The sequence below is a fragment of the Rutidosis leptorrhynchoides genome, chromosome 2 (genome assembly GCF_046630445.1).
Source record: "Rutidosis leptorrhynchoides isolate AG116_Rl617_1_P2 chromosome 2, CSIRO_AGI_Rlap_v1, whole genome shotgun sequence".
NCBI lineage: Eukaryota > Viridiplantae > Streptophyta > Magnoliopsida > Asterales > Asteraceae > Rutidosis > Rutidosis leptorrhynchoides.
The window spans coordinates 581,000,077-581,012,763 of record NC_092334.1 but is presented as its reverse complement, the minus strand read 5'-3'; the positions used below and the strand labels follow the sequence as shown (position 1 = coordinate 581,012,763).

At 33.0% G+C, this 12,687-nt stretch overlaps 1 protein-coding gene across 1 annotated transcript; it reads right to left on the bottom strand.

Annotated features, from left to right (window-relative positions):
* Positions 1-506: 506 nt before the first annotated feature.
* LOC139889858 (secreted RxLR effector protein 161-like) lies at positions 507-1,281 on the bottom strand. Its single transcript, XM_071872776.1, has 4 exons — positions 1,249-1,281; positions 1,080-1,178; positions 784-1,028; positions 507-717 (listed from the first exon to the last, which is right to left on the bottom strand). Exons 1-4 carry the CDS (start codon positions 1,279-1,281, stop codon positions 507-509), a joined length of 588 nt encoding a protein of 195 aa, XP_071728877.1.
* Between the last annotated feature and the right edge of the window lie 11,406 nt (positions 1,282-12,687).

Here is a 12,687-nt window from a genome sequence, read left to right as displayed (position 1 = left end):
TCTTCTTTTATTATCACTCCAATAATAAAGATACTGAAGGGAAATAAGTTTACTGCATACATTAAACTCCCAATGCAAGCTAATAAATAGGAAAATAAAACTGAAAGAACGTGTAGCTTCAAATTCGTTAATGCATCAGACATTTTCTCCATGATCCACTTATTCAGGAAACAAACTTTAGACCCAATCTTCAGCCCATGTGCCAGTCATGGGTCGAATTAATTCCAACATTCTCCCCTCTAATTCTGGCGTGCTGCTTTAATTTCTTCAACTCCCATCAGGCTTCGCATATCTACAAACTTGATCTTTGGCAATGCTTTGGTCAATATATCAACTTTCTGTCTTCCACCACTTACATGTTCAATGCGTATGAGTCCCTCTTCCACACATTCTCAGATAAAGTGGTACTTTGTATCAATATGCTTACTTCTTCTGTGGAATACTGAGTTCTTCATCAAGTCGATAGCTGACTTGTTATCAACAGGAAGTGTTACACACTCCGGTTTTCATCCTGTTAAATCCACCAGCAAGTTCTTCAACCATAATGCTTGACACGCCGCTGATGTTGTAGCCATGAACTCGGCTTCACACGAAGAAAGTGCCACAGTCCCCTGCTTACTAGAATTCCAAGTAATCAAGTTTCCTGAGTAATAAAACACCATTCTTGTTGTCCCCTTTCGATCTATGAGGTCCATTCCGTGACTACTGTCACTATACCTAAGGATTTTTCCATCTCCACCTTTTCAATAAACCAACCCATAACCGATTGTGCTTTTGACATACCTGAGTATACACTTGAGTGCCTTGTAGTGACTCTCTTTAGGTTCTTCCATAAACCTACTCATAACCCCTACCGAATAACTGAGATCTGGTCTACTGTTAACAAGATAACGCAAGCTTCCAATTAAGCATCTGTACTTTGTAGCATCAGTAGGTGTTCTACTTTCATCTTTGGTCAAACGCAGCCTTGATTCCATTGGGTATTGAGTTGGATTACACTCGGCCAACCCAGCTTCGTATAATATTTTCTTCGCGTATCCACTTTAGTTAATCATTATTCCTCCCTCGTTCTGACATACCTCAATCCCAAGATAATACGACAACATCCCGAGATCACTCATGTCGAATACATTCTTCATCTTCATCTTAAAATCTTTGACATGGTCCTCATTCCCCACCTGTGACAATAAGGTCATCAACGTATACGCCTACTATCAATAGGTTGGACGTTGTACCTTGAGTATAAACCGCTTGCTCTTGTGGACACCGCTTAAACCCCATTTCTTTCAATACTTTATCGAGTCGTTGGTTTCAAGCTCTAGGAGCCTGCCGCAAACCATATAGAGCTTTCTTTAACTTGTAAACCATTAACTCTTTTCCAGCAACTACAAAACCATCGGGCTGTTTGACATACACCTCTTCTTGAATGTTTCCATTTAGGAAGGCCAATTTAACGTCCATATGACGAAACTTCCACCCTTCACTAGCTGCTAATGCTAGTATCATCCGAATAGTTTCTATTCGAGCCACGGGTGCAAACACTTCGTCAAAGTCTACACCTTTCTTTTGAACATACCTCTTCGCCACCAACCTCGCTTTGTGTTTCACGATATTACATTGAGTGTCCTTCTTTAATTTAAATACCCACTTCAATCCAATAGATTTCTTTCCATGCGGCAACTTTGTCAATTCCCACGTGTCATTCTTGTTGATTGACTCTATCTCCTTGATCATTGCTTCGTTCCAATCATAATTATTACTAGCTTCTTGATAATTCGAAGGTTCTTCAATAGCAAGCATTAACTCATCTTCGGAAAAAACTTCTCAGTCAACATAGTCTTGCAACCATAGAGGTGGTTGGCGATTCCGAATAGGTCTAGTCTCCCCTGACGTCACATCTATAGGCTCAGACACATAATCAGGAGCATAAGTGCTATTTGAGTTACTTGATCCCATAAATGGTGACTGCTGGTCACTCTCTGACCCATTATGACTTTCGATTTCTGCATCATTCTGATCACCTTGAGACGTACTTTGATTAATTGTAGGTCTTGCAACTTGTATTCTGATCCACTCCGGGCCCATCTCAGTTTCGTCTTCTGTTTGTTCTGTACCCCAGTACCATTTTACTTTCTCTTCAAACACAACATCTCTTGCTACACAAATTTTTCCTTCTTTTGGATTGTACAGCCTATAGGCTTTGCTCCCAGGCTCAACACCTAAATGAACCATCTTTATGCTTCCATCACTTAGTTTACCCAGTTGGATCGAAGGCCTCTTTACATAATCTATGCACCCAAATACTTTCATGTGACTCAGTGATGGTTTACGCCCATGCACAGCCTCATATGGAGTCATTCGTTTCAAGCCTTTCGTTGGGATACGGTTCAGAATATACACTGCATATTGAACTGCTTCTCCCCATAGTACATCAGGTACCTTCATTGATTTTAACATGGATCTAGTTGTTTCCATAACCGTTCGATTCCTTCTTTCCACCACCCCATTTTATTGGGGGTGTATGGGGCTGTAAATTGTCGAGCAATGCCTTCTTTACTACAAAAATCACGAAACTCGTTTGAGGTGAACTCACCTCCCCTGTCAGTCCGAAGCATCTTTAAACAAAATGAAAACTGCCCTTCAACTTCATTTTTAAACTTAACAAAATTTTTAAATACTTCATCTTTGGATTTTATAACATAAATCCACATATATTTACTGTAATCGTCCACAATCAACATAAGATAACGATTACCTCATGTACTTGTTGTCGATATAGGTCCACACAAATATGCGTGGACTAGTTGTAACGGTTGTTTAGCACGAAATAGTGTTTCCTTCGGGAATGAACTTCTGGACTGCTTTGCCACCATACAACCATCACAGACTTGAGTAGGCTTGTTTACTTTCGGCAGTCCACGAACCATGCCCTTTTGCACCATCGATTCAATTACTCGAAAGTTTACATGACCGAGTCGTGCATGCCATATCCATGCTTCGTCATCTATCTTTGTCAATAAACACACTGGCTTGGTTATGTTTAGTGACACTTTGTATAGCCTATTTCTTGCACGTTCTACTTTGAATACAAGTCGTCCCAATTCATCGTGAACCTTCAGATACTCTTTTAACATCTCGACTCGGTAACCCGATTCAGTTAGTTGACTAAGACTAATGATGTTACTATGCAAGGCTGGAATGTAATATACCTCGGGAACAATTAGTTGCTCGCCATTTTTACATTACACCAAAATCGTTCCTTTACCGGCTATCTCTACATTTGAATCATCACCAAAACGTATTTTTGCCTTTAACCCCTTTGTAACACCCCATTTTCGTAACCGAAAACGGATGTCACATTAACGATTATCAATATGAGCAAAGTTCGTCTAATTCAATCATAAGTCATTAAAATACACTAACTAACTGTGCGTTATATAATTAAATTCGAAAATAATAATTAATCTTGAGCAAAGTTTTCGACTTCCTTAGCTTCTCTAGAACTCCTTGTCTTGCGTTCCTTTAGTACCTGCCGCATGGAAAGAAAATGCGGCTGAGCGAAAGGCTTAGTGCGCGGATACAAAGAAATAAAATATATTTGTTTTATAAAAATGTTTTGTTCTTTATAAGATTTGAGCGGGGTGTTTTGATAACTAACCACATAGATTTAAATAATATTTAGAACCATATGGAAATATTTTATAAAACAGTTTTCGATTAAACGATGTCTTTAGGATAAGCCAAACGAATCGATATCCAATGAGTTAAACGAAGCGATAGTCAATGGGATGCAAACGAATCCAAAGTCAATGAGATTTCTACGAATCCAGAGTCAATGGGATTTCTACGAATCCAGAGTCAATGGGGTATGACAATCCGAGCTCAATACAATACAATACAATGGGTACATGAACTGCAGATCCAAGTGTACCAACAATGGTGAAGAAGGCGTTGGGCACTACACCTTCATTCACAATAATATGATCCAATACAATAACTATGGTTAACCAATACGCCTCCTAAAAATCCCATCACACCACAATGAGGAGACGCCGAAACAAATCAGCCCGTTACGGAAGTGTCACGCCACTGGTGCCACAATGACATGCCTATGGTACCTCCATAGGTAGTTATGCTCGCATACCCAGAATAGAATAAATAACGCTAAACAAATAAATAGTAACAATGAAGGTAACAGAACAAATTCAGCGAAAGTCGATATAATCAATAGGAGGTCAATAACGTACAGAGTTCGATATTTATGACGATAACAATAACTTAGCAAAACAATATTTTATTAGCTTTAGAAAACCATAGTAATTTTAGAACTTGTAATCCATACAAAACATTTTAAGAACCATAGATGTATTAGAATAATAAATATCCATACTACATAATATATAAGTAAAACTTCGTATTACACAATTTGATATTTATATAGAGATTGATCATTTGAACAAGAATTTTTAATAATCATATTATATATTGGTAGTAGACAACATGAATCAAATTAAATATATAGACAATAATACGTTAAACAATAATACGTTTTCGAAATAGTTTAATTACGAATCAAAAAGAAGCTAGAATCCTTACCAGTCGATAAACGTTCAAAGTTTACAAGCTTGAAAAGAAACTTCACATTGCTCCTTAAGGTGTTTAAAATGAAATAAATTTTGAACTGTAGGTTGATAGGAGAAGATTTATGAATCTAATAGTTTTGTGGTGTGGTTTATCTATAGATATATACTCCTAATATACACCTTAATATTTTATTATGGTACAGAATTTGACGAATTATAAGGCTATATTTATAAGGTTATGAGGTGTATCCCACTTTAGATTGATAAGGTTATATGAGGTGTATCCTAAAAATAAATAACGATAAATTTAAAGTATATAAAACTATGGCCACTAGCCCACAAAGTGTCATCATGGAGAGTGTGAATCATTTTAATCAGTATTCCGTCAAGCCATTAGTTAAAATAATAAGGATATCGATAATGATGACTATGTTATGGTATTAGTAATAAGTTGTAGTGCTCATTTCCAATTTATTATTGATAGTGTAGAGTCCTTTTATTTTCTTTTGGCCATCTAAAGCTTACCTACAATTCATTAGTAGATTAGTGCATATCCAAGGTATGTGATCTGTAAACATTAGTACTACATCATAAATTTATTAATTAGGTCTTATAAAGTTTACCAACTACTCAATCAGTCCAATCTATTATCGCTATTATATTTCTTTTAATTAATCAATACTTTTACTAAGTTAATCATATACTAGCATAATATTTTTTTACTATATATTTAACTTTACATATTATACATTTAGAATTCATTGTTCTTACGAGCAATATATTGGTTCCATCTTTTAATAATTATAATATAATAATATAATATTTAACGTTTTATTAAAATAAATAATAATATTAATTATTTAAAATTGCGGGTATTACACCCTTCATCTAATTCAGAGAAGTAATCTTTTGTTCCTGTCCTGTGATTGCTAGCACCATTATCAAGGTACCAGATATCGCTTCTTGCTTCACTGATCTTTGGTGGGTAAAACTTCTCTTCATTTAGCAATACCATGGACTCCTTCTGCCCGTGAATTACCAATAACTAGGATCTCTCTTCTTCCTGACTTTGAGTCAGATTTGATTCTTCAACTCTTTCTTTTGGAGACTTACATTCAGAGGCATAATGACCATAATTATTGCAGTTAAAACACTTTATATTTTTCTTGTCTCTACTGAGGTTATTATTATGATCCCGAGATGATCCCCGACCACCTCTACCGCGTCCATTACCTCTACCTCGTCCACCATGACGACCACCTCTTTCATGGTTGCTTGAACCACGTCCTCGTCCACCGGTTGAGGTACCTCCCCCCGACTATTTTTGACTCGAATCTCCACTGGTTTTTGTTAGTAGCAAATTACCATCGCTACTAGAATTAGCACTACGGAGTTTTAACCTGTCTTCATATGCTTTTAGTCGCCCAATTGCTTCTTCAAAAGGGATTACATCTACATCTGAGTATTGCTCAATTGAAGCAACCATCATCAAGCGTGGATCCGAGACTGTTGTACTTTGACACCATCCCGCTCAATTTTCTTGCAAACTTATCGATAGTCTCATTTTCCTTTATACGTAACCCTTCAAACTCACTTTTGAGAGTATGGAGCCTGGCCTTATCCACACGATCAGCTCCCAAATAACGAAGTTTCAAAGCGTCCCAAATCTCTTTCGATGTCTTCTTCTTCGCTACTTGAAGAAGGATATCTTCCGGTATGGCTTGGAAGATAAACGCTCTAGCCGCCTTGTTCTTTTTCTCTTCCACCTCTGCACCTTCTGGATATTCTATGGACTCCCAAATACCTTGGGCATCCATTATTGCTTCCATACGAATGGCCCATGTCGTTTAATTGCTTGACGTTAACATGGGACATTGCAAGTTGCAACGACACCCCGCCGTTTTCTTTTGCTACAAGTTGTGTTGATACTGACATCTCTTTGAATCGAAGGTACTTCGGCATAAACACTGGGTCTGATACCAAGTGTAGGGAACAAACCTTGATATAACAGTAACCAACACAAATATATGGACGTAGAACACAAAAGATTTGGGACAATTTTCTTCTTTTATTATCACTCCAATAATAAAGATTACAAACTGAAAGGAAATAAGTTTACTGCATACATTAAACTCTTAATGCAAGCTAATAAATAGGAAAATAAAACTGAAAAAACGTGTGGCTTCAAATTCGTTAATTCATCAGACATTTTCTCCATGATCCACTTATTCAGGAAACAAACTTTAGACCCAATCTTCAGCCCATGTGCCAGTCATGTGCCGAATTAATTCCAACAGCTCTTGACAATTGGAAATTCGTGGTGTAGTTTTTAGATGTTGTTATGATCATTTCAAAGTTTTGTGGGGCGGTTTGATTTTTTTATGTCAAATTGATTTTGTGATTTCTAATAATATGTTAAAAAAAGCCTAGATTTTGTCATTTTTGTGGTTTGAGATAATGTAGAACCAGATAAGAAAACAAACATATGTGAACATTGCAGATACAACAAAATGACCTACAAGTAGCAATACTTGAGCTAAACATTTGTAACTGAAGCAATAACTACCTCTATTACCTACTAGCTGGTTACATCCATGATCCAATCATGTAGTAGACTTTTGTGCATCAACCATGTAGTAATAACTAATCTAGTATTTTTTAACTGAAAAACTTGCTATGTACTACTAAGTTATCTGGTATTCATAACCGTCCAAAATACCATATACACACTTCCGCTGCAACGCACGGGTTTTCCTTGCTATCTTTTTTTTTTTAACGGCAAACAATAAATTTTATTAGAAAACGATTCTTAGCAAGACGCTAAAGGATATTACAACGGCATAGATAACAATAAGTTCCAATTGGTAACTAAATGACCTCTACTTTTAATCCAACGAAATGACAAAGATCTAATTACATCAAACAAGCTACTTCTAGTACAAAAAGAATCATTAAAAACAATTCCGTTCTGAAAGTACCAAAGAACCCAAAAGAATGTAGAAAGTTAGCAACGATCGCAATAATTCGCTCCTTCTTAACCTTCCCAATCTGAAAGCCTTCTATCAAACTTAAGAATGAGTCCCATGTAGTAAAAGATGGTATGTTGCAGCCTAACCAAATTCGAATCTTGGCCCAAATATCCTTCGCAACTGAAACACTCGAAGAAAAGATGATCTCTAGTCTCCGTTCCATTAAGACAAACCGGACAGACAATGGAACTAATATCGATTCCTTTCACGGAAAGATTCCAACGAAGAGGAAGAGTGTGCAACCTAAAACGCCAAAGAAAAATATTAACCTTTCTCGAGATGAACTTAAACCAAACTGTCTCCACATAGTTATCTAGTACTAAGTTATCTAGTATCCATAACCTTTCAAAATACCATATACACACTTCCGCTACAACGCACGAGTTTACAAACTAAGTTATCTAGTATCCATAACTTTTCAAAATACCATACACGCTGCAACACAAGAGTTTTCAAACTAGTTAGTATTAATATTAATATTAATTACTATAAAATTACGATAAAAGTATTCCATTTTCTTTATGATACAAAGTAGAGTAAGTTTAAAGTTGGACTGAAAAATAGAAGTTGGATGTCACCCTAAGGCCCAATTACTTCTTCAGTAGATTGAATACATGTATAACTTAAAAGAATTGGGCTCACACTACCTTTCAATTTCAGACCAAACCTCAATGCAGTCAATAAAACCCCAAATTTTGTTGAGGTTTTGTTGAATAAAGAAATCAATTGATGATTAATCAATCACCATTTGTCCTTAACATTCTTACTTCAGAATCAAAATAATTTCGATTAATATATGAAAAAAAATATACTCCGTATATGAAAAATGTAACTGTTAAGCAACTCCATATAAAATATTACATATTCTCTGAATCATCGAAGTATAGGTTAGCCAACTTTGGTCTTCATTGTCTGAATTTGTGTTCAAAGACGTTCGTGAAGTGTCATATATAAAAATTACAATAACTACTACAGGATTTTAAGGAAAGCTAAGATTACGATAAGTCGATAACTATAAACCAAAATATACGTTATTTTGATCTTTTCAACAATGTCGGAAATGATAAAAGTTCACATCCTTTACATTTGGACTTGGACCCATATACAATATTCACGTAGGCCATGCTATAAATAGAACGTTTGGCCATATGCATACAACATATTCGTAAAATTTCATCAAGTCCCAATTCGAAATTGACTGTTTGACGCGTTTATTCGACTGAAAGCAACAAGAAGATATATATATTCATTTCCTTATTTAATACTCCGTATATATTATGGCTATAAATAAAATATATTATATATTATAATTATATATTTCTTTTCGAAAGGCACAACAAAAGATATTTATGTCACAAATTTATTCGACTCTTCGGCCAAGTAGCATCTACATCAAGTCTCCTATTAAAGTTCAAATTAATTATAAAACCAGACACACGGGAGGATTTAAGAGGGGGAAATGGATGGGTCCTTACTGGATCGAATCATCTCGTATTCATATTTATATCTATCTAATTTTATTCATCCATATTCATGTTGATATTCATTTAATTTCAAATCATTCATTCATATCAATATCAAATTGATTAAGCTAGTTAACAGATATCCATTGAATACTTAAAAGCTTTACAATATGTTCTAATATGTGATAAAAACAAAAACGTAATATAACAAAAATATATATAACGTGACATAAATAAAATCTATTCACAAGAACGAGTAATATTTGTTAAACATAGACTATGACAAATTAAATGTGTAATTTGTTTGTTTAGTTTATATTTTTTTTGCAGATACAACGAATACAATAACAAAGGCTACTTCATCGAAAAATGAAAAAACCGAACAAAATGGCAACTTAACGATCCGGTTTAACTAGCTTGCCTTCGTTCTTAGCATGTCTAATTTCATTACCCGGACGATTATCCACTTTAAACGTCAGAACGTTTGACGATCCGGAACCCACCAAAGTAGCCGATGAAGGAGGCAAGAAACCTTTACACACAAGCCCACAAAAACACGGGTCCATTCTTGTCCGCAACAAACCCTTCCGAACCCTTGCCAACACGATCCGTGACGTCTACAACATTCTCTTTACTCATGCTTCTCATAAATTTCTTTTTAATATTATTAATATCTTTTGAGGTCAATGAAGTTGTAACGACTTCAATTTTTCGGTTAAATATTTAAAGACCGTTACTTGAATTTTATAACTTGTTATAATAGATTTATTTTTTTTAGAAATATTTAGAAACACATTATTTTAATATGTGATGCATATTACGTGATTGCATGCTTCGGTTTTAGAAGTTTTTGAAATTTTTAGAAAACACCTCGGTTAGTAAAATCGGGAAACGTCATCTTTGACTTACGAAAATACCGATACAATAATTCTTTACATGTATGTATAGGTCACATACTTAAGAAATTCAACGGTTTGTTGTGTTTAATTCACGAGTTAAATATTTGATCGTACACAATATTTTAATTATCAGTTACACAATTTTTAGCATTTCTTGCTCTACGAACTCAGAATGAGGTAATTTAAAAGCCCAAACGTTTGTATTTAAATGAGCTACAACTATTTGTATTTAAAATACCAATTTGGACTCCCAAAATCGTCCACCATACCCCCTCCCTTTCCTTTTGTGCATAACCACAAATTAACTTGGGCATTAACAAAACTAACATATATAAGGACTCATTACCCTAACCGTAATCCTTTTAATCACCCAATTTTCTTTCTCATTCTCCCTTCTTTCTCCTTTCTCGGCGGCACACCCCACCATCATCATTTTCAATTAGTCATCATTGATTAATCATCTAAGTTGAAGCGCCACAACACCCGATTAATCATCCTTCTCGATTGATTTCTCGATTCTTCATCTTTAATTGTAGAGAAAAATAACTAATTTTTATTTTATAGATTTTTGTGACGACCCGGAAATTTCCGACCAAATTTAAACTTAATCATCATATGATTTTGACACGATAAGCAAAGTCTGTGATATGGAATCTCAAAAATTTTGAACTGTTTTCATGAATTCATTTGACCTTTGACTATTCTCGACGATTCACGAACAAGTGTGTGTAAGAAAATATGTAATATATATATATATATATATATATATATATATATACATACATAAGTAATATTAAATATATTGTAATATATATAATAGTTAATAAAATGTAACCTATTAAATTTAAATGCAAGTTAAGTATAATTGCTATATTAATATTATTATTATTATCATTATTATTATTATTAATATTAATATTAAATATTAATATTTATATCATTAGTATTATTATATAAAGTATATATATATATATATATATATATATATATATATATATATATATATATATATATATATATATATATATATATATATATATATATATATATGAAATTTGATGAGTATAAATTGTTATATTATTATTATTAATATTATTATCATAAATAAATTAATATTATTATAACTAATAATATTATTAGCACCATTAATAATATTAATATTTTTATCATTTCTAAAATTAGTATTAGATATTATTATTATTAATAGGTAATATATAAATATGAAAGTTGATATATATAAAATTGATATATTATCATTAGTATTCTTGTTATCAATAATATTATTGTTATTAAAAATATTATTGTTATATACTCCATAATAACTATTATCATTATTATTAGTAATAATATTATTATTATTACTATTATATTGGTATTACTATTATTTATAATATTAAGAGTATTATTATTATAGTTATAATTATTAATTAATAAGATTAATTATAATATATATAGATACAGATATATACATACGATATATAAATACATATACAAATATATATAAAAAACTATAAAATAGATATATATATATATATATATATATATATATATATATATATATATATATATATATATATATATATATAGATATAGATACAGATACAAATCAGGAATCAATTTCACATCTTAATTACTGTAAACAATTTTGTTTCCTACTTCTGAAATCGTTGTCCATATATATTGATAGTACAAATTAGTTGAAAATGATAACCAAACTTTATAATTTTTTCTTCCTCACTTTTGTTCCTGTCTGTGAACTGTCTGTGATCCGCTAGACGTCGACATCCAAACAATTTTGATCGACTATATGTATTACAACACACTCAATTACTCAAACAAATCCATTACTCACTGTATTTCAAAAATTAAAAAAGATATATTTTCTTTTAGCTCGAATAACTCTGTTTTGAAACTCAAACTGCAAAATCACGAGTTCGAATGAAATTTAAAAATGTAATAATGCTATTTTGTTAGAAATCATTCATTGAAACTATCTGGAATGTTTCAACATCCAATTTTCATTATCGAGTTCCAATTTTGAAGTCAAAGATAAATTTCAAAAAGTCAATTGTTTTGTTCATCCAAAAATTTGAACTCATTTTGATGTTGTAAGATCAATTAATGATCCAGAAAGTTTCTAGGTATGTTTTATGTAGAGACCCGTCCTAATCCATCCGGACGAAGTCCATATCAATTATAAATGATTCACAACAGTTGATTACATCGCAAGGTACTTGACCTCTATATGATACATTTTACAAACATTGCATTCGTTTTTGAAAAGACAATCTTTCATTACATCGAAAGTTGACGGCATGCATACCATTTTATAATATATCTAACTATAACTGACTTAATAATAATCTTGATGAACTCAACGACTCGAATGCAACGTCTTTTGGAATATGTCTTGAATGATTCCAAGTAATATCTTTAAAATGAGCAATTACACAGCGGAAGACTTCTTTCATACCTGAGAATAAACATGCTTTAAAGTGTCAACCAAAAGGTTGGTGAGTTCATTAGTTTATCATAATCGATCATTTCCATAATTTTAATAGACCACAAGAATTTCATTTCCAGTTCTCATAAATATACGTCCCATGCATAGAGACAAAAATCATTCATATGGTGAACACCTGGTAACCGACATTAACAATATGATTATAAGAATATCCCCTATCATTCCGGGAAATCCTTCGGACATGATAAA